Source organism: Camelus bactrianus, chromosome 28, assembly GCF_048773025.1.
Source record: "Camelus bactrianus isolate YW-2024 breed Bactrian camel chromosome 28, ASM4877302v1, whole genome shotgun sequence".
Classification (NCBI taxonomy): domain Eukaryota; kingdom Metazoa; phylum Chordata; class Mammalia; order Artiodactyla; family Camelidae; genus Camelus; species Camelus bactrianus.
The window spans coordinates 16,064,685-16,086,429 of NC_133566.1; the positions used below are offsets into that span (position 1 = coordinate 16,064,685).

Sequence of the window (21,745 nt, forward strand, 5' to 3'; positions counted from 1 at the left end):
AGGTGCGTGTTGGGGATGAGTACTGGATGGCTTCCATTTTCTCTTAAGTATGAGGCAGAGTCACAGCTCGAGGAGACGGGGTGGGCCGGAGGGGGCGGGCAGGGAGAGGAGCGGGAGAAGCAGGCTGACTGTGAAGCATGGGGAAGTGAGCCCACAAAGAAAGTCTGGAGACTTGTGGTCATGAATTTAAAGCGAGGCCAGTCGATGCAGTGAGTGTTGTGCTCCGGAAAAAGCAACCGCTTGGTCAAAGGCAGGTGAATGATTTAGGTTTGACCAGGGTTGGGGTTTTGTCAGGTGAGTCGTGATGTGGGGAGAGAGGATGACTGACTCACAACACAGGGGCACAACTGAAGGGTCCGGGAAGGTGGGGAGGTTGGGTCATGCAGGGTGGTCTGGGGTAAGGGTCCCTGGGATTTGAAAGGCCGGGGCTTCTGGGGAAAGCTTGGGGGTGAAGCCGGTTGGGGATCGTCCCCATGGGCCATCAGGGTAGGGAGGGCAGCGCCTCGAGCTCCTGGGGCCCTGGCCCAGGAGGAACTGGGGCCAGCCTCCCCTTTTGGGCCAGGAGAAGTGTCTCCATGGCCTTCACTGAAGATGTCCCATCTCTTGCAGTGCTGTGCTCTCACAGCCGGGGATGGGACAATTGTCTCCCCTTTCTTCGGAAAATACGGTACTAGGTCACCTTTTCCCCAAGGACCTCCCTAGGGGTCACCTCCTTTTCGGCACCACTTGTCTAAGTAAAGCTCACATGTATGTCATCCGCTGATGCCTGCCCCCATTACCCCTCACCTTTCAACACTCTTGGCCAGGTACTGGGGACAGAGAAGGGATGTCTGTGCTGATGGAGTGGGTGGTGCAACAAACTCATCGGACACCGTCTCGGGACAGTGCTCTGAGCATGAAAGTGTCACTGAGGAAGTGCAGGGTACCGTTTTCTGCCTAAACGGTGGTGAACAGTAAGCGGACCTTGAGAGAGTGCGGGCCACCAAGCACGGAAGGGTGAGGAGCGTGTTTCTGGCAGAGCAAACAGCCCCTGGAAAGGACTGGAGACGTTGGAGCCCAGGTCAAGTCCAGGGGACCAACACGTAGCCTGGAGTGGCCTGGATGGCGGGCTAGTGCCTGTCACTGCCTCCCCCTGCCACCACTTGTGGCTGGGAGTGCTCCTGGCGGCGGCTGCTGCTACTGGCTGGCTGTAGGTCTGGGACTGAACTCTGCCCGCCCTGGTGCAGTGGGATGACGATGGAAGGTCTGATCTAGTTTGGGAAGGGACGAAGGAAGCCCTGCTATGGCCTGAGGCTCTGATTCATGCAGGGCTCAGTGGAGCAGGCAGCTTGGGAAGGTAGGTGGCGGGGGATGGAGATGGCAGAGAGCAGGAGTGAGCAGGAATTGAGTTATGTAACAGCCTCTACAGCCCAGAGAGCCAGCTGCAGGGTGGGGCTGGGAGGCGGGACAGCAGGCGACACAGAGCCTGGGAAGTGGCTGAGCCTCTTGGTGCCTGTACTCTCTGGCTGTCCTCACCTAGGCTGCTGCCCAGCAGGGCCCAGTGATGGGTAGATCCAGAGCTGCCCCTTGAGGGAAGGCTCAGGTGAGAATCAGTGCGGACTTGCAGGCTGGGGAAGATGTGGCTGGGTGGGTATAAGCAGCCCTGGCCTCAGTGCCCACGGAGTCCTGGAGCGCTGGCCTGTCAGGGAAAGCGGGCCAGGAGACAAAGCGCTACTGCTGGTTGCGGGGTCTGGGGAGATGCCCACTGGCCCCCAGCCTGAGTATGGCTGGAGAGGGTGAAAAGTAGTCCTTCTCAAAGCCCATTGTGGGGTGAAGTGGGGGTACAGCTCAGTGGTAGAGCACATGATTAGCATGCATGAGGTCCTGGGTTCAATCCCCAGTACCTCAGTTAAAGAAAAAAACCCAAAACAAAGCCCATTTGGGCCACCAGGGTGCTAAGATTCTTTAGCTCCTGGGACAGGGAGGCGCAGGCAGGAACTTACATAAGTGGCTGCTTCCCTGGCTCCAATGGCCACCTCTTTGTCCTTCCTCAGGGAAGGGGTTACTGAGATCTCTCCACCCCTGGCAACTGTGGGCCCAGGCCCTGCCCAGCCCAGCCTAGTGAGTGGAGGGATGCAGCCATGAAACCTGTCTCTGGAGGGGGCCAGGGAGGCTGGCTGCCTCTCCAAACCTAGCCTAAGTACTACCCACCCCACCAGCCTGTGGGTACTCACACTTAACAGAAGAGCTGGGTAGGCTGGCAAGAGGCAGGGCCAGCCTAGAATGGAGGAGGAACCCTGTCAGTCCTGCCACGTGGCTGGGGGAGGTCTGGGGTACAACCTGTCTGAGCCTGGGTAGGGGTGAGACATTGTGGGCACCTTGAGATCACATTCCCGGCTCCTGTGAAGATGGAGCAGGCACACTGGCTCAGGGCCAGGTCATTTGGAGGAGCCCTACTTTCAGAAGTGGATTGATGCTTATTATACAGAAGATGACATGCAGAGCTGTGGGATAGAAATGTGAGGCCTGGGTCTAGGTTTGGGTTATAGCATTAGGGGCTCTGGAAATGATGAAAAAAGACCCCTGGAGGCTGCCCAGGCCGGTACTTGAGGCAGCAGCTATCAGGGAGCATGGGTAAAGTGAATGTGCTGCAGAGCACCCGGTCTCCGCGGCTCTTTGAGGCCAGAATGGAGTCAGGGTGGAGTGTGTGCTTAACTGGAAATGTTTTCTTACCCCAACTATTCTTTCCTTAGCCACTCCAAGAGGAGTGTGCACCGTGTGTGGTGGTGGTGGTGGTGGTGGTGGGGAGTCAGCAGGGTTGGAGCAGGGAAGGGGGTCACTACACAGACAAGGAAGCTCCTCCCTTCCAAGCTGTTCCTGAGACCTACATTTAATCTGAGCTGTGTCAAAAAGACCCCGCCCTTGACCCCTACTAGGTCTCCTTGCTCTGCATCAGGGGACATCCTCTTCCTATTTGTCGTGAATTTGGAGTCTGCAAGGGGTCCACCCCCACTTGCCTGAGTCCCAGTTATTGCTGAGATTTGAGTCCAAGCCAGTTGTTTTCTTACCTCTTTGCCCTTAATGGAGGAAACTGAGGCAGCTGCAGGAGAAACAGGAAAGCTGAAGTCGTCAATCCAGGCTCTGAGCACTCGCTTGCGCCCGCGGGCTTGGGAACCTTCTCAGCGCCACCAGGACGCGGCGAGGATGCGGGTCTCCGGAGGGCTGCGGACGAGCTCGGCACGCAGGCGGCGGCGGCAGGGGGCGCTCGCCACCTGGACACGCGCGCCTCCTAGGACTCCGCAGGCCCGACGGAGTCCAGTCGGGGCGGGAAAGCATTTGGGGAAGGGGTTCGGAGCTATCTCCCGCTCACCCCACGCCCTCCACTTGGCTTCTTTCCTCTCGGGCGCTGGGTAGGGGGTGTGGTTTATTATGCTCTGGCGCCCCAACACACCCACTCACGCTGTCTTTGGGGCTTTTGGGCGGCAGGAGAGATCTGCTCGCGCCCACTGTCTCAGACCCGAGGGCTCAGCCCCAAGGGCTCAGCCCCAGGCCCGCAGTCCGCAGGAGAGACGTCCCGCTTCGGTGCCCGCGGACCCGCCAGCGCCGCGTCCCAGCTCCCCGCGTGCACCGACCCTGCCACTTCTGCCAGCCTCCTACCCCGGGTCCGGAAGACACCAGAAGCCGGGCCCCTCTGACCTGCCCAGTGCGGAGGCCGGGAGGAAAAGGGCGGAGGGCGCCAAGGCGGAGGCTGGGGGCGCGGGGAGGCTGCGGTCCGCCCGTTCCCCAAGAGAGGCACACCTTCCACCCACCCTGGGTCGGACCGCCCGCCCCGCCTCCCTGCCCTCCTCCTGCTCCCGCCTCCAGTCTCCTCCCTCCTCCAGCCGAGCTCGCTCTGCTCCCCACTCCCCTGCCGCGGCGGGCTGCCTGCAGGCGCGGCTCCGGGCTAGAGCCAGCGGAGCGGAGCGGGCGCCCTCGGCCTCCGCGCCTTCTCGGAGAACCGGCGTCGCGCCCCCTGCCCGGCTGTCCGGGGCCCGCGTTCAGCAGCCTCGCGGCGGCAGGGCGCAACTTTCCCCCGGTTCCCGGCGGGGTGGGGACGGCAGCGGGACAACTTGGAAAACTTCTCCGGGACAGACGGCAGTGACGCTGGGCGCCGGTGCAAGAGGATGTAGAAGGGCAGTGGCCAGCCTCGGGCGTCCCTCGACCTCCTGGCCCCTTTCGGCCTGACCATGGGGCTCCAGCACCTTCAGCGCAGCCAGGGAGGCGATCCCCTCGTCTAGCCGACTTGGGTGGGACAGCGCTGTCACCGGCTGTGCACGCGCAGGGAGAGCAGCGCCCCCTCTGGCCGAGTCCGGCCCCGCCATGGACCACCAGGAGCCCTACTCCGTGCAGGCCACTGCGGCAATCGCGGCGGTCATCACCTTCCTCATCCTCTTCACCATCTTCGGCAACGCGCTGGTTATCTTGGCTGTGCTGACAAGTCGCTCGCTGCGCGCCCCGCAGAACCTGTTCCTAGTGTCGCTGGCCGCCGCCGACATCCTGGTGGCCACGCTCATCATCCCTTTCTCGCTGGCCAACGAGCTGCTGGGCTACTGGTACTTCCGGCGCACCTGGTGCGAGGTGTACCTGGCGCTTGATGTGCTCTTCTGCACCTCCTCCATCGTGCACCTGTGTGCCATCAGCCTGGACCGCTACTGGGCCGTGAGCCGCGCGCTGGAGTACAATTCCAAGCGCACCCCGCGCCGCATCAAGTGCATCATCCTCACCGTGTGGCTCATCGCGGCTGTCATCTCGCTGCCGCCCCTCATCTACAAGGGCGACCAGAGTCCCCAGCCCCGCGGGCGCCCTCAATGCAAGCTCAACCAGGAGGCCTGGTACATCCTGGCCTCCAGTATTGGCTCTTTCTTTGCACCCTGTCTTATCATGATCCTTGTCTACCTGCGCATTTACCTGATCGCCAAGCGCAGCCACCGCAGAGGGCCCAGGGCCAAGGGGGGCCCTGGGAAGGGTGACTCTGAGCAGCCCCGCCGCATCCCTGGGGAAGTTTCAGCCTCAGCCAAACTGCCCACCCTGGTCTCTCAACTGGCTACTGCTGGAGAGGCGAACGGACGCCCTCATCCCACTGGGGAGAAGGATGAGGGGGAGACCCCTGAAGACCCTGGGACCCCCGCCTTGCCACCCAACTGGCCTTCCCTTCCCAATTCAGGCCAGGGTCAGAAGGAAGGTGTTTGTGGGACGTCTCCAGAGGAGGAGGCTGCGGAGGAGGAGGAGGAGGAGGAAGAGTGTGAGCCTCAGGCCTTGCCAGCATCTCCTGCCTCAGCTTGCAGCCCACCCTTGCAGCAGCCACAGGTTTCCCGGGTGCTGGCGACCATGCGTGGCCAGGTACTCCTGGGCAGGGGCACGGGCACCTCGCGGGGGCAGTGGTGGCGGCGACGGGCGCAGCTGACCCGGGAGAAGCGGTTCACGTTTGTGCTGGCCGTGGTCATCGGCGTCTTCGTGCTCTGCTGGTTCCCCTTCTTCTTCAGCTACAGCCTGGGGGCCATCTGCCCTGAGCACTGCAAGGTGCCCCGCGGCCTCTTCCAGTTCTTCTTCTGGATCGGCTACTGCAACAGCTCGCTGAACCCTGTCATCTACACCATCTTCAACCAGGACTTCCGCCGTGCCTTCCGAAGAATCCTTTGCCGCCAGTGGACCCAGACAGCCTGGTGAGCCCGCCTGCCCACTGCCCGTGTGGGGTTGGTGCCAGGTGGGGCCCGGGCCACCCTGCTTCTCGCCCTGTTTTATGTGGCCACCTCCCTGGGGCTTTCTGGTCCCTGCCCAGGTCCTTCAGGCCCCATCTTGGGATGGGAGGGCAGGGGTGCTATTCAGAGGGGTCTGTTTAAAGCCTCCCCTTGCTGGCTTGGCTGTGGGGCGCCATCTTCTCCACCCCTGCCTAAGCACAGGGTGAGGCTTGGACCTTCCTGAGTGTAGCTGAAGCCAGGCTCCCTCCCAGAACCCCAGAGCCCTGCAAGCCAAAGGTGGGCCTCCCTTCCTTGAGGACCCTGTGTTTTCTGGTCGATCACTTGCTTGTGGTGTTTTGCTTTCCTTGTCTTCCCCTGGAAAAGAGCAGGAAGCCAGCCCTCCACTTTCCCCAGGAGGGTCTGCTGCTGTGGAAGGGACAGAAATGATGATATGCCTCCACACTGGGTGCCCGAGGTCTCCATCAGGCCCTCGGTGGGGGTTTATGGGCTGGCACTGTCTCTGGCCTGCCTTCCCCTTCCCTCTGCTTTTGGATTTGTAACTCCTTTAAAGGCCAGAATCATGGATCATTTTCCTCACCCGGTGCCCCTCTGGGAGGCAGGTGGGCGTGTGGATGCCTCAGCGGGGCGGTCTGGAGGCCTGGCATCTGCCTCTACAGGAGAGCCCTGATCACTAGCATTCACCCCTGCAGAAATCGGGGCGACAATATCTTACCGCCTACTTGCCACAGGGAGATGAGAGGCTTGGCAGAAAGCTTTGAGCTCCGTGGGGGAACGCACCAGAGAACCAGAAAATGTGATTATTTGGTGATATAAAAATCCCCCTTTTCTGTGTTTGTCACCACCTGTCTTCCTGTAGACTTTTGTTCTGTGCCCGGGGTGTGGGAATTCCTACCCCAAACTGGAAGTGGGGAGTGGCAGACAGGACCATGATTTCAGTTTAAGGATTTCTTTGAGAATGTATTCTTACGCCTGCAAAAGGTTGAGTTATTATGCTGCATGACAACTTTGTGACATTTCACCTGCAACACTAAGAGGGTTTTCACTGGCTTGGGCCCCTCGAAGGGGCGAAGTCTTCTGTCATCAAGCAGGCACATTATTTCCCCAAGATAGCTAAAAATACCCAGCCAATGGGAACAGTCTGAGATGAGAGCCTGTGGCAGGTGCTGGGGCTGGAGAAGGTGAGCAGGGGCCCCGTGCGTTCTTGTGGAGCCACCCATAGGAGTGCCCTGGCAGGGCTCCACGCACCCAATAGGTCCCTGTGATGCATAAATGATCCCACCCTGGGTGCCGTCTGACCATCGCAGACCCAGTAGCGTTGCTCCACCCCACTGATGGGGCTCCTTCGGGCCTCTCCCTCACCCGGGAACTGGCATCCAGGAGTCGGGAGCACATGAAGGATGTTTCCCAGTCTTCCTCGTGGGAGTGTCTGGCTTCAACTTGCAGCCAGCAGGCATCTTATCTTGGGGGTGGGGCTGAGCGGCACAGGCACTGGTGACACTCTGATGGGCCTGGCTCGATTTGGAGGGGTGTTGAGGGAGTTTTCTGGGCTTGGAGAGAATGGAGGGGACCAAAGAGAGTCCCCCCTGGGGAGGAGGGCTGTTGCGCTCTTTCCTTGGTCTCAATGTGTGGCCAGGGGTATTGCCTTGAGGCAGGGCTGGGGAGGCTGGGCTCAGGGGAGGGGCTGACTCGTGAAACTGCCTCCTGGTCTTGTGTGTGCCCCATGCCACCCCTGCTATTGTTGCCTGTGTTTCCCTTGTGATATGCCGGTGTTGTTTTTTTTTTTTTAAAGTCTGAGCTATTTTATCAATAAAGGATATTTTGTAATAAGCAAGCTGCGTTCTAGATGGCCAAGGGCTGTCAGGGGGATTTATTCCTCAGCTATGTGCAGAGCAGATGGGGCATGGCTCCCTCCCAGGGCCAGCTGCCCTATCCTCTGGGTGTGGCTGGCTGGTACCCACCCGCCTGCCTGCCTGCCCTGTCCACTCAGCATCCTTTATTCGTCATTACAAGTCTGTGGGTGGCGGGGAGGGCGAGAGTTATCAGGGGAGACTGAGACTGGCTGCCTGTGAAGGGAAGGAAGGGAGGGCTTCCCAGAGGAGATGGCCTTTGGGCAAGGTCTTGGGGAAAGAGCAGGAATACACCAACAAGGAAGATAGGAAGATGTTTTGCGCAGGGGGATAGCACGTGCAAGGGGTGTTCGGTGTATTTGTGACAGTTTGAGGGTCAGCTTGAGCTAGCTTTGCTGGCCAGTCAGGTGCAGCAGCTGAGGGCCAGCAGAGATGGTCAGGTGTCACCTATGCAGGATGGGAGGAACACAGGGAGGGAGGGAGGGAGGGAGCGATGGTCACTCCGAGGACTGTTTTAAGCTGCTGCCGTCAGTGAGAGACAGGAGAGCAGAAAAGAGCTGCTCTGCATCAGGCTCTTCCAGACTAGGAGTCAGGCACCGACGTCAGAGATGGAAGGCCTGCAGATGGTTCCTGTCAGTCTCCTCATTTCCCAGAGGCCCCCCAGACACCCTGTGAGTCACGTTGGGAGTTGAGTCCACCAGCTTCCTGTCACCTCAGAGAAGGTAGTCTTTGGGGCCTAAACCAGGTTGGCCTGGTTCTGTGGAGGACAGTCAGCAGGCTGGTGGTGAGGGCAGATGGCAGGGCAGGGGTAGGGCTGATGCCAGTGGCAGGCCCCAGGGCGGGATGAGGCCTGGGGTGGGGGCCCAGATCTAGCGGGGGGAAGCCACCCTACCTCGACTGAGCATTCACACTTTAGTAGGGCCACGGCTTCTGCCAGGGACAACGACCGGAGACTCCAGTGTATCCACCACCATGGATGGACTTGGATACAGGGCTTCACTGAGGACATAAGGAGGAACCCACACCCTGCCTTGAGGAGCTCCTGTGTACCCACCACTGAGGGCCTGAGGGCCGGAGGGCGGGTCAGAGTAGCTCACCTTTTCCCATTTACTGAGCCAATCACTCTTCTGGCTCTTTGTCTGATTACCTCGATTAATCCTTTTGAACATCCTACAAGGTAAGTATCAGCCCACTTTATTCCAGGGAAAACTGAGGCTTAGATGCCACAGCTTGCCTGACATCATCCAGGCCCAAGCTCTTTCCACTGGACCACACTCTTCCCTGTTGTCCTGGGAGAAGCCCTCCCTGCCCAGTCTCTAGAGATGGTGCCAGAAAATTATCCCTGCTAGGACGAGGCTCCTGGCAGTCCATTCTGAATACATTTTCTTGTTTAATCCTTGTTTAATCCTCATAACTTTGCTAGCTGTGGCCATTTTACAGAAGGGGAAACTGAGGCGCAAATTCACCTAGCTTGTGCTGGGCATTTGGGGATTCTGAAAATGCATCTGGCTAGATTCAGTAGGTGGCAGTGCTGTGATCGACTGCTCATGTCTGTCACTGCTATGGAATGAATAAGTGATGGTGTGCGTGTCACAGGTTTTCCATTCCTGACAGCTCAGTCTGAACCCTGAATTTTATTAAAGAAGAGACTGAGGCCCAGAGACAGATGACTTTCCTTGGCCCCCCACATCCCCCGTAGCCACATGGTGGGAGAGCCGGGTCTAGAACCCAGGGTGCCTGTCTCTGTGCCCACCATAACACAGCTTCATACTGAAGGGACTGCATTCAGACTCAAGGAATAAGAGGCGCACATTCAGGAAACACCTGCTGACAGTCCGGTCTTGTGTGCCAGGTCTTGTGCTAGGCTCATCCCCATTTTGCTAACTTATTCAGTTCTCAGATGAAGAAACTGAGGTACAGAGTCCTGGGGGCTTGCCCAGGGAAACAGGTGGCAGAGCTGAGCTGGGTCCCAGGACCCCTGGCTCCCACCCTGGCCTCCTCCTCTCACAGCCCATTCCTGCTGCTCTGTGCGAGTAGCACTTACATTTGGTTTCACCCTGAGCCAGTCTGAGAGTTAGTGAGTCAATGAGCTGGGCTCAGAGCAGCAGATACGGAGTGATATCGGCCCTCCTCCTCCCAGGAGTAATCCTGGCGAATGCCCTGGAGGTGAGGGCGGGGGACAGGAGGCAAGCAGGTGAGCTGTCTTGGTCAGGTACTCCCATCTTTTGGAGTACCCTTTCTTAAGCTATCCCTGACCAAAGGGAGGTACCAACTGAGAAGACAGAGATGCTGTGGGATGGAGGGCTTAGGAAGAGTCCCTCCCCTCTCACTGCACACACTCTGTGGGCATCTGGGTCCTTAGATCACAAGGGATACCCTTGAAAGAAAGTTTAGACCCTGCTCAGAGGGCCTGGTCACTGTGGGCAGCAGGACCAGGGTAGAACTTCTGTGCCAGTGAAAACCACAGTTGGGGCTTGATGGCGAGGCCAGGTCCTACGCTGCTTCTGCCATCATCTGTCTACCCGGGAAGGGCTGGGCCCCTCTGGGGGCCTCGGTGTCCCTGTCTGCCCATGAGGGATTGCCCCAATGGTCCCCCGTGTTCCATATCTGCCCTGCCCCCGCCCCAGCCTCTAAGAAGGTCCAGACATGGAGGTTTCTGAAGTTACTCAGTTGTTCTTAGATTCAGGCTTCTGGGCAGGATCAGGGCTGTTTTCCTCACCTTTGTACCTCAGCGCAGAGGCTGACCAAGTCTGGAGTGACCCATCAGTTTAGGGCCGTCAAAGTCAGGCAGTGGCGAGAGGAGTAATGGTGGCTCTGAGTTACGAGGGCCAGTGCCTGGCTTGCAGCAATGAGATTGGACGGATGCTGTCCCCACTTGACAGGCACGGAAACTGAGGCTCAGGGAGGGTTGAGGGGCTTGTTTGAGGTCATCCAGAGCCAGGACACAAACCCACCGGATCTAACCTCAACTATGGCACTAGCCGGCCTCAGTGTCCACCACCTTAAGATCAGGGAGCAGGCCCCGGAGCCACCCGAAGCCCAGCCAAGCTCCTGCCCTGTGTGAGCTGGAGGGTCTCACCCACAGAGACCCAAGGCTTTGGGGGCAGGCTCCCTGCCTGCTGGCACCTCCATTAGAGCAGGAGCCTGGGCAGCGGGTGGGAAGCTCCCACCCTTCCAGGCTCCGCTTGCTGTTAGCAGGGGAGGCAGGAGCACTCAGCTAAAATTAGATTCTGGGATTCTTCGAGTTCCCCACATCCGTCCTTTCTTCCGTCTGTCCTGCAGCGGCATGGGGAAGGAAAGCTGTTGTCAGAAGGCCAGGGCTGGAAGGAGCCCGAATGTTAGCTTGCACCCTCCCCAGGGCTTGCTGGCTCTGATCTTCTCACACCCTTGCCTGGTCCTTGGCCAAAGGCTCCTACCCTTGGCTTGGCCTTGTGACCATCTATTGACAGCAGTGATTTGAAAGGGAGAGGCGCCCCCTCTTAACACCCACTCTCTAACCCTGGGGTTCTAGTCCCTTTCCTTTCTCTCTCCCCTCCCCTGGCCCTTCCCACTTCCGGGTCCTCAGTGACTTGCCCCCCCGCCCCAGCCTCCCCTCTGCCTTCTGCTGACACTCTGGCTTCCGCCTCTCCTTTGGGGATGGTCCTGGCTCTTTGTGAGCCTGCAGGCTCTGTGGACCATTGTGATTGCGAGGGGACTGAAACACACTGGGGACCGAAAAAGAGCCTCCCTCCCTGGCAAGTTGGGGCTATTTCTGGCCCTGCTGCAGCCCTCTGGGGCCCCTGGCTCCCCAGCAGGCAGGGGAGGTGCTGGGCCCCAGCTGAGGGTGTGAAGGTCCTGACCTCTGATTTCCCTGGGGAGGGGCAGGCCCCTTCTGGAGGTGGGGGGTGGGCACCTCTGATCTCTGAGCAGCCGGGGCTCAGATGGAATGCCACTACCTCCTGTGATGTGGGGACCTGGGCTGCTTCAAGAGGGAAAAGGGCTGGGCCATGGCACCGGGGAGCCCGGGTGTCCCTTCCTTGTCCCAGTTCCCACCCCAGCTCAGCTGCAGCTGCGAGAGAGGGAGCGTGAGAGGCTGCCTGAGCCTGCTGCTTGGAGTCCCTGGACACGAGGGGTGGGCGAGGGCTAAACCCGGCCCTCCCCACCCCAGTGCAGGAGGGGCTGGGGCTGGGTGGTCACAGGCAGCAGGCCCTACTAGGTCCCCAGGTGCCCCTTGTCAGGTGCCAATTAGACACAGCTGTCCCAGCTGCAAATCTGGGCAGGCTGTGACCTTTCTAGCCCCTGCTGGAGTTCGGGTGGGCTCAAGGTTAGCAGTCATTTGAAGGATTTCCTCAGCTGTTTCAGAAGAACTAGTCAGTCTCCAGAGGCTTGGGTCATGGTCCCAGCAAGGCTGCTAAATTGCTGTGTGATGTTGGGCAAATCCCCTAACTTCCCTGGGCTTCAAATTCCTCATTCTCAGGTGGAGTCAGACTAGAGCACGGTTTAAATGATATCCTGGGTGCTGGCCCCGGAACCCCTGGGCAGGGGCAGAAAGAGGAGGGGGCACCGAGTCAGTGGTTTCCTGTCCCTACCTCCCCGCTGTCTTTTTCTGCTTGACTATTGTTCAGAAAGCCACTTCCCCTCCCTGCCCACCAGGCTTCCTACTCTGCTGGTATTTTCCACCTCCATCCCCTTCCCACCAGAGGCTCAAGCAACACCCCTCAGCCACCTCCCTGTCCTGCTCACAACACCTGTGTCTCAGTGAAATCCAGGTGGCATGAACCTCAGAAGGCCCATCTTCAAAGATATGCCCTCAAGGCAGGTTGGGAGCTGATGGGACAGGAGAGTGTGGGGCACGTGCCTGGGGGCGGCAGCAGCGAGGCTGTGCTTGGCACTGTGTCTAAAGTCAAGGCTGGAAGGGGACTTGAGCTGGGGCAGAGGTGAAGGAGGAGGAAGCGGGGTGAGGCCCCCCAGGAGGGGCAGGCAGGGGAGGGAGGCTCCTGCGGAAAATATGCTCCCATGGGGTCACGGCCTAGAATGACCCAAGGCTGTGGTTCTTGAAAGTAACCCCCGCTGTGTCCACATGTGCCCACTGGCCTCCCTGGTGAGGGCAGGGCCTCGTCTTCCTTGGTGCCTGTTCCTCACCCACAGCGCATCGTGGCACAGTGCAGGTGCACAGGAACACTTGCTGAATGGGTGTGTTTTCCCAGCAATCTGGGACAGCCTTGGCCTTAGTCACCTAAGGCTTGGAACCCTGTTCTCCGGGAGTGCATCTCTGATTTGGTGTTTGATTTCTCTGTTTTGTTTTGCTTTCCATAGTCTCCTAGAGAAATTCTGTTGGAAGATTCCATCCTGGCTTTGGCTGAGCTGCGGGAGAACTGTACCGCAGAGCTGGGGAAGCACCAGGACATCCCAGAAGGTGGTGGCAGGGACCCATCCCGAGTGTAGAAGAGTAGGTGGGGCTGGGTGGAGAGGGGCAGGCAGAGAAAGGGCCTGGTTGGGTCATCCCAGTGGCAGCATGAAAGTCAGTACTGAATTTGCACACAAACCTGGCTCCATCACCTACTGGCTGTGTGGCCTCAGACAAAGTGCAAAACCTCTCTGAGCCTCAATTGCCTCATGTTTGAAATGGGATCACCTTAAGCCTGAAGAGGTGTGTTGAGAGGTAGCGATGGTACATAAAATGTCCTAATAGAGTGTGGGAGGGCAGAGAATGGCAAAGCCGTTATGATTACTCCTCTGAAAGTCCAGGTCCTCTCCAAGGTGAGCTGGCAGAAGCCTGTGTCCCCTAGGTGTCCCCTGACTCACTGCTCAGCGGTCTGACAGAAGCAGGGTGGCCTCTCTGTCTTGGAAGAGGGCCTCATCCTGCACCTGGAATCTGCTCAAGTTGCCTTCCCTCACTCCGAGCTTCTGTGGGCTCCAAATTCTTTCCCATCCAGAGCTTCTGCCAGGCTTTCTCCAGGGTGGAGCTGGGAGGGGAATGTTCTCAGGCAAAAGTCAAATACACCACACATATGCCTAAACCCTTACTACTGTGCCTGTGACAGACATCAGTAGCAGAGCCCAGAGCTCTCTCCATGAGCTGAGATGAGGCTGTAGGGAGTGCCAGGAAGGTATTCTCAAATGATTGCAACTAGTGTGCAAGATGAAACCTATTTGCCTCTCAGGTCTAGGGAGAATCCTGGCTTTGTCCTCTGTGGGCCTGGGGGATGGGGCTGCCCAGCCTGATGTGAGGGGAGCCACTGGGGGCGGTAAAGAGAGCCAACCTCTGGAGACCTCTAGGATCCCAGCACTGCTGCTGCAGTAGGGGGCAGCCCAGGGATCAAATGTCAGCTGCCAGGAGGACCCCAGAGATTCTGAGAAAACTGCCTGTGGAAACACAGCTGCCAGCAGGGGGAAGGTCTGGGAGCTGGTGGCAGGGGGTGAGGCCAGGCAGCATGATGGGAATTGGTAAGAATGGGGACTTCCTGGGCCAGCAGTTTTGACCAGGGCCAGAGATGGGCAGGACGAGTGGGAGAGGGACACTGGGGGCACGTGGAGGTCTTGTTCTCTCAGGAGTGTGTAAAGCAAGGCAAAGATGGTTCAAGAGCCACCCAGCCCCCACAGCTCTGTTATGCTGCTGATCTGAGCAGACGCTGTTGCTCCCTGTGTGCCAGGAGTGGAATCTGAGGCCTGATTCCCTCTGTCTGTACAGTGCGCCACAGCAATGGGGCCACCCCGGCAGCCCTAGCCATCAATGCGCATCACGCTGCCGCTTCCCCAGCCCCTCCCCAGCCAAGTGCTCATCTCCCTTCCCTGCTTTAAGTTTTTCCCCTAAGCATTTATCTCCTGCTAACATTCTAGATAATTCACCTACCTATCTGCTCCTTGCCTTTGTCCCCTGCTGGACATGAGGGCTGGGCTATGTATCTGTCTTGTTCACTGTGTATCCCAGGACTGACAGTGCCTGGCAAACAGGGAAAATGTAAGGGCTGGGCTGGCCTGGCCTGACAGCTGCCCCGCACCAGTCTCCAGGGTGCTAAAGTGTCCCTGGAGGTGTGGTGCGGAGGAGAAAGCCAGAGCTATTTAAACTCCTCCCGGGGAGGGAGGGAGCATGGACAGATGTGGAATGATGGCTGAGCTGGGCAGGTGGGTGGGCGGGCGGGCTGTGAGCCCCCCACAGCACAGCTTTGGTTTGGTGGAGTGGAGTGTGCAAGTTTGGAGCCTGCAAGGAATTGCTGGGACTGTGGAGGTGGGCAGAGGCTGCCCCCGGGGGTGCCTGCTGCCCCCCACACCCACCTTGGCTGCAGTCTTCAGATGGACAGGAGGTCTAGGATAGGCAGCTTGGAGGGCCTCGTGCTGAGCCTGCCTGGGACCTGGGTCCCTTCCTGCCCTGCCTGTCCAGTGTACTGAGCTCTGTGCCGGGTTCAAAGGGCCACAGAGAGAGCCAACACCACCCAAAAGCCTGGGAGGGAAGAGGGGGTCCAGTGGGCAAGGGAGAGGCCTCCAGCACAAGGTTACAGAGCCCTGGCGGACAGAGTGCAGCAGGGGGTGAGACTTGGAGGAGCAGGAAGCCGGGAGGAGGCCTGCTGGAGGCCACACTCTGCAGGGGCCTGGTGGCTGGTCTCTCAGGCAGGAGGGGGCGCAGGGGGCCGTACTGTCCAGGTGCTGGCTTGGGTGTGCGCTCCCTCATGTTCTGAGGTGACTTCTGGCCCCAAGCTGACCGCTCAGAGGCAGGGGACAGGGTGGGGCGAGGCCTGGGGCCAGCAGTGCTGCTCCAGAGACGGCGGACTAAAAATAAGTGGGGATGTTAGGGTCTCTTGCTCCAGGAAGTGGAGAAGAGTGATGAGTGTCAGGAGGAGGGAGAATGAGGGAGGGGGAGGAGGCAAAGACGCAGTCACAGCTGGAGGCAGCCCACAGCCAGGATTGTTTATTATCTTCTCTCTGCCCTGAAGTCTCTCAGACCACTGCTCCTTGGGTCTGGGTGAGGGGCACTGGTCTCCGTGGACCTGTGGGTGTCCCCAGATTCCCTCACTACATGGCCAGCACCCCATTTCCCATGCATTCCTTTGAGACCCCATCGTTGGAGGGCAGGAGATGGAAACTGTATGGGTGAAGGCAAAAGGGATCAGGTTACAAAGACCCTGTTTGGAGGACTAGAATGAACCTGGGCTGTCAAATCTCATCTCTCCCCTCTATCCTGCAGGCGCAGAAATGGGCCAGGTGGTTTAGGGACTTGTCACATTGCTGAGATGCCTGGAACCACAATCAGAACCCAGGTGTCCTGAAACTCAGGTCACAGCTCTCTGCAGGGGTGGGGGGTTCTTTAGCTCAAATAAAGCACAACCTGGGCCCAGACACCCTTGGAGGAAAGGGAAGGGAGAGGGTACGCAGTGGGGAAGGGCTGGCCCGCAGCTGTGGTACCAGGCCGGTGGGGACAGGTGGAGGTTGGAGGGCAGGGTGGCATCAGGGTTCACAAGACACCCACCTCAGCCCATCTGCCAGGCTTCTAGACTTCTCGAGGGCTTGGCTTGTGGGTGACATGCATCCCCCTCTGCCCTGCACTTCTGGGGTTGTAAGTGGCTTTGCAGATGCCTAGGGTTGAGGGGTAACCTGGTGAGCCCTGAATCTTCTGCGCCTTGGCTCTGGGGTGAGGCCAGTGCAGAGCCCACCTCTCAACCTGGCTCAGAGCTCATCAGGGTCATACAGACACAACCCCTTGTGTCCTCACTCTGGGCATCCTGAGTTGTGTCCTCACTCTGGGCGTCCTGGTCTCTGGCCTGGGGCCGGGGCTCAGAAAATGCAGGCCCCTCTCACTCTGCCCAGGCCTCCTTGCCTCCACTTCGGTGCACCAACTCCCCTAGACTCCAGATCCAGCCTGTGACCAGTGCACCCACTTCCCTCCACCCTCCTTCCCATCCTCCTCTCATCCGCACTCAGGACAAGTCTGTTGATAAATTCTCTAGAAGAGCTGGAAATCCTCAGTGCCGCCTTCTCACCAACTGCAGCTCCGCTCCTTTAGTGAGTGTTCTCTCTCTCTCAGAGCACACACGCTCCTTCCTCCTTCCGGTCCCACTCCACAGCTGCAAGCAGCTCAGAGATTTGGGAGCCCCCGCCCCCCACCCCTAGGGTCTCCCCTCGCTGCTGGGCCCTGCCTCCCGCCTGGCTAGCCTTCCCAGGTTCTTGAGGCTGTTTCAGGGAGATGTTGCGTTCTGGGACTCATCCTTGAGGAAGCTCCCTCAGGATGGGCCTGGGGGGTGTTGGGAGGGACCACTGTCACCCTGAGGCCAGCCAGGCAGAGCTCTGAAGGCCTGTGAAAGGCCAGAGCCTCATCCTCCCAGGGACCAGGGTTACTGACAAACATGCCCACCCACGGAGAAGGCTGAGCACGCACTTCCTGGCTGCCCTCTCATTGCCCGGCCATGCGCTCCCTCCCTTCCCCTGGGATGTCCCACCACCCCCTCGGCCTGATGGCCCTGAGGTGGACGTCTGCCTGGATGCTCTGTGGATGTGAGGCCAGTGGCCCAGAGGATGGAAGCGGAAAGGACACACAGACTTGATGGTGGGGGCTGCCCTCAACTGCAGGGGAACTCTGAGGTCCCCAAACCCCCAGACTAAGGACCCCCAGCAAACAGAGCTCAGGCCCTGCAGGCACCCTGCAGAAGCTCCCTGACTCCCCGAATCCTGGGGCATCCAGTGAGTTGCTTTGCCACCCGTCCCTGCTCAACCAGGCCTGGAGCAGCCCCAGAGCTGCCTGTCCACGGGCACTGGGGGTGGCATCTGCCCCTGGCCAAGTCATCCTCTCTCTGAGCCTGTGTTCTCACGTCTAAAACAGAAGGATTATCTCAAGACAGAATGGGGTGGTATCTGTAGAGAGCCAGTACACTGAACGTGTCCCCTCTTCCTTCTCACCCACAAATGCTGTCTCTGACCCTTCCCAGCAGGTGCTGGAGGATGAGGTGCTCAGGGCTAGCCCATCTCTAGGCCTGCCCAAGTCTTGGGCATCACCTGGGGAGGGGATGTGCCGAGCAGCAGAGCAGCCTTCAGATCCTGGCTTTATTTACTGTGTGACCCCAGAAAAGTTACTCAACATTCCTGACTCTTACATCACCTTCTGTAAAATGAGGCCCCTGCTGTGCCTCGCTCTCATGGAGGGAGTTATATTGAGATGCTGTTGCAGGGACACGGCTGTGTGTGCTGTCAGGCTGGGCAGGATGGGGAGGAGGTAGGGTCCGAGGATGAGGGTGTGGCTGGGAAAGGCTGCCCTGGGGACACTCTTGGACTGGAAATGTCCCTGCTGGGATGAAGCTGAGGTGAGGGTCTGGGATGGGGCAGGGGCAGATGAGGGCCTGGGGCTACCTCCAAGACCCCCTCCCTGGGCTGTAGCACCAGCCAGGCTACTCCCTCCTTCCTCTGTTATTCACCAGTAATTGCCTTAAATGCTACATCTGTTGTCATGACAACGTATTACCCATCCTTAGGTAAAAGCCCTGTTTGCAGGGGAGTCAGGCTGTCTCCAGCCCCACCTTGGGGTTCCTTAGCTGGTCCCCCTCCCTCTTGCCTCCCTCCTTCCATTTGGGCCTTTAAGAGAGGTCACTCTTATTTTCTCCATTTGCAGAATTTTTCTGTTACTTTTTGTCTTCTCGTCTCACTTTGTGTCTCACTCCTCCTCCCTGCCCGTTCTCTGTCAGCTCTCCTCCTTTCTCCCCTTCTCTTTGCTTTTTCCTGGATCCTCAGCCTCTTGGTTTCTCTCTCTGTCTCTCTTTCCTTTTCTTCCACCCTTGGGTGCAGTAGACTAGCATGAATGTGGGTAGGGGAGGCCTGCTGTCTGGGTGGGTCTGCTGCGTGGGGGCCTCAGGAAGCCTGTGGGGCTCCCTGGTCTGGAGCGAGGTGAGCCTGGGGTTGGCACACCCCGAGAGCCTCAGCCTGAATAATGTATGGTCAGGAAGGCCTCGAACTGCTCCTGAAGAAGTGTATTTCAAAGAAGCTGCCTTTGCTCTTCTGCCCTGTCCCCTGCCTGCAGTTTATTCCTCCCTGGGGCTCCAGCCTGAATGCTCTCCTGCTGGGAGCCTCGCACACTTACTGAACGTTTACTACACGCTCAGCACCAACCTCAGGGCATCCACACAAGAAGCCTTGCAACAGCTCCAGGAGGTAAGTGGCATTATTCCATTTTTCCGGGCCAGGAAATGAAAGATCAGAGAGGTCAAGCAACTTGCTCAAGGCCACACAGCTGGTCAATAGAGGAGGCAAGATTTGAAGTTCCATTCTACAGCTGATGCCCTCAACGGGTAACCAGGGTGCTTCTAACAATAATACTATTTACTGAGCTCTCACTGTGTTGGCCATGGTGCATTTAGTAACATTTGGAACTCTTTTAGTCCTCATAGCAATGCTACAAGCTGGGACCGTGAGCATCTATTTTCCTGATGGGGGAATCAGGGAACAGAGAGGTTAAGCACCTTTCTCAAGGTCACACTGTAGTCAGAAGTGGGGGTATGATTTGAATCCAGGTCCTTCTGCCTCCAGACCCTGGGCTCTTAATTGTGAGAGCTCTTGTCACCCTCTTCCCCTCCTTTGGGAAGCACAGGAGGGACTGCATCTGAGGAACAAGGACATGGCTGCACATGCACCCAAGTCCCTTCCTCTCCTCCCTGATCCCCAGAAAAGACCCCTCCGGGCCCAGCCTGGGATGTTGTTGGGGAATCAAAGGAGGAAACCACATGGTGGTAGGTGGGTACAATGTCTTCTTTGCTGGGTTCCATACAAGTGAGGAGAAAGTTCCAGGTCACCAGGAGATGCCCCTGATCCCATAGTTCCTTGCGGGCCCCCAAGGCAATCACGAACTCCTGTCACGGGGTACAACCCCCCTGGATCTCCGGGGGACAGGAGGGCCGACATGAAGCTGGGGAGCCTGAACTGTCACAGGCCTGCGGGGCCCAGAGGCCTCTGGACTTGCTCTCCTGCCTGAGTTGGCCAGGAACACCCTCAGCCCTTCTTGCCCCGTTGCTCCAGTCCCTGGAGAGCAGCAGCTCGGGCTTGGAACACGCTGTCCCGGAGTGTGGCTGTCGGGATGATGGAGAGGCGGGTTATTTTTAACAGCCGAGACTCATGGACGCGGCCTCTTCCAGGCCACGGGAAGAGACCTCGAGGGAGGGTGGGGCCCAGAACTCCAGGTCCGCCCACCCCCTCCCCGCCCTCCTCTTCCTGCCCCCTCACTCCTGGGCCTGAGAGCCCACAGACTTTCCAGCAGACCCTGGGCTTGGCAGGTTGTTTGGGCAGAGGGTGGCTGCCACCTGGCTGTCAACCCCAAGGAGGGCCTGACAGTGGTGGGAGCCACAGAAATGTCCCCCTGCCCCATCCCTGAAAGCTGCAGGTCTGTGAGCTAATCAGGGCTCGTGTGCCACCCTGGGACCGCAGGGCACCCAGGCCTGGCCTGGCCTGCTTGGTCCGCCTCCTGCCAGCTCCTTCTGTGCCTCTGAGGGAAGGGACCAATTATCCAGACTCTCCAGGCTCTTCTCAGCTTGAGCTGGAACCCACCGTATGATGAATGTCGCCCCGTGGAGTCCGCAACTTCTTCAGCCACCTCAGCGCTCCCTCCTGCTGGTACGAACGCACTGTTTATTGGCTCCTACCAGAAGCCAGGCCCGTGTTGAGCAGCTGGCATGTCTGCCTTCCTCCCTGTGAGGATGGGTGGGGATATCTTACCTACCAAGCTGTGATACCAAATTTTTCAGGCCTTAGAATGACCCTCTCCTGCCCTCCTGCGTGACTGTCAGAGGACACACCATCCCTCTCACAAGGGTGCCATACAGGAGGAGCCTGTGGCTGGGTGTGAGCACTGGCCTGGGAAGCCAGGACCTGACTTCTGCCCTGCTCTGCTGCCATGTGCATGGGACGTGTCCCTCCCCATCTCTGGGCCGAGGCAGTGTGGGAAAAAATGCCCCCGAGACCCTTCTTGCCTGGGTCCCAGACTAGGTCCACTCTGCGGTTCAGGCCTGACCAGCCAGGTCAGGGAGATGCTTGCTGGGTGAATGTGCCCGTTTTAATACTTCTGGTAGACCACTCTCCACTCCGCACTCAGAGGGGCCTTTTGAAAGATTACTCAGGTCAGACAGAAAAGTGCACAGCCCCACGTGTACAGCTCAATGTTTCTATTTGTGTACCTCACCCAGATCAAGGTGCAGAGTATTTCCTTCACCCCAGAACGTCTCTTGTCCCCCTTCTCAGCCAATAAACCCCAGGAGAGAGCATCACTGTGATTTCCACCACCATTGATTAGTGTTGCCTGTCCTAGAACTCTCACATAAACATTTCCGAAACATATATGCTCTTTTGTGTCTGGCTTTTTTTGCACAATATAATGTCAAGGAGAGCCACCCAGGCTGTCCTCATCTTACTTCAGTACCTCACTCTACGGGTCCATTTCCTTTTGATGGACATGTGGGTGTTTCCAGTTTTTGGCAACTATGAATAAAGCCACTATGAATGCTCATGGATATATCTTTTGATGGACACATGCACTCATTTCTTTTGAGTAAATATCTAGGCGTGGGAATTACTGGGTCATAAGATAGGCAAATATTTAGCTTAGTGAATATTGCCAAACAGTTTTCCAAAATTATTCTCCCAATTACCCTTCTATTGGCAGTGTATGAGAGTTCCAGTTGCTCTACATCCTCGCCAGCATTTGGTGTTAGTCTTTTTCTCAGTCTGGGGAGCATGTAATGATACCTCCCCCTGGTTTTAGTTTGCATTTTCCAGTTGACAAATGATGCTGAGCATCTTTTCGTTGGCTTTGTGGATGTCTTCTTTGTGAAATGTCTGTTCATATCTTTTGCCCACTTAAAAAATTGAGTCGTTTGTCTTTTTCTTGATGGTTTATAGGTGTACTCTTGTACTCCGAATATAAATATTTTGTCAGAAAATGTATTTTTATTGAGATAAAATGCATATAACATAAAATTGACCATTTAAAAGTGTACAGTTCAGTGGCATTTAGTACATTCATGTTGTGCAGCCGTCACCTCTACCTTGTTCCAAAACACTTTCATCACCCTAAAAGGAAGCCTTGGTCCCAGCAAGCAGCTGTTTCCAATTTTCCCTTTCTGCCAGTCCCTGGCAACCATTAATCTACTTTCTGTCTCTATAGCTTTATCTATTCTGGATATTCTATATAAATGGGATAATACAATATGTGACATTTTGTGTCTGGCATCTTTCACT

General features: G+C 57.8%; 1 protein-coding gene and 1 long non-coding RNA gene across 2 annotated transcripts; both read left to right on the forward strand.

Moving 5' to 3' along the window:
• The first annotated feature begins 3,862 nt into the window (after positions 1-3,862).
• On the forward strand, positions 3,863-7,544 carry ADRA2B (adrenoceptor alpha 2B). Its single transcript, XM_010959021.3, has one exon. The coding sequence runs from the start codon at positions 4,339-4,341 to the stop codon at positions 5,683-5,685; it is 1,347 nt and encodes a 448-aa protein (XP_010957323.1). The 5' UTR covers positions 3,863-4,338; the 3' UTR covers positions 5,686-7,544.
• Positions 7,545-17,778: 10,234 nt separating this feature from the next.
• On the forward strand, positions 17,779-21,488 carry LOC141575410 (uncharacterized). The gene is made up of 2 exons (XR_012502942.1): positions 17,779-20,125; positions 20,257-21,488. It is a non-coding gene; the product is annotated as an uncharacterized LOC141575410 (long non-coding RNA).
• Positions 21,489-21,745: the final 257 nt, after the last annotated feature.

Coding starts and splice junctions, on each gene's coding strand:
- ADRA2B (XM_010959021.3), top strand. CDS start 4,339: ATGGACCACCAGGAGCCCTACTCCGTGCAGGCCACTGCGGCAATCGCG.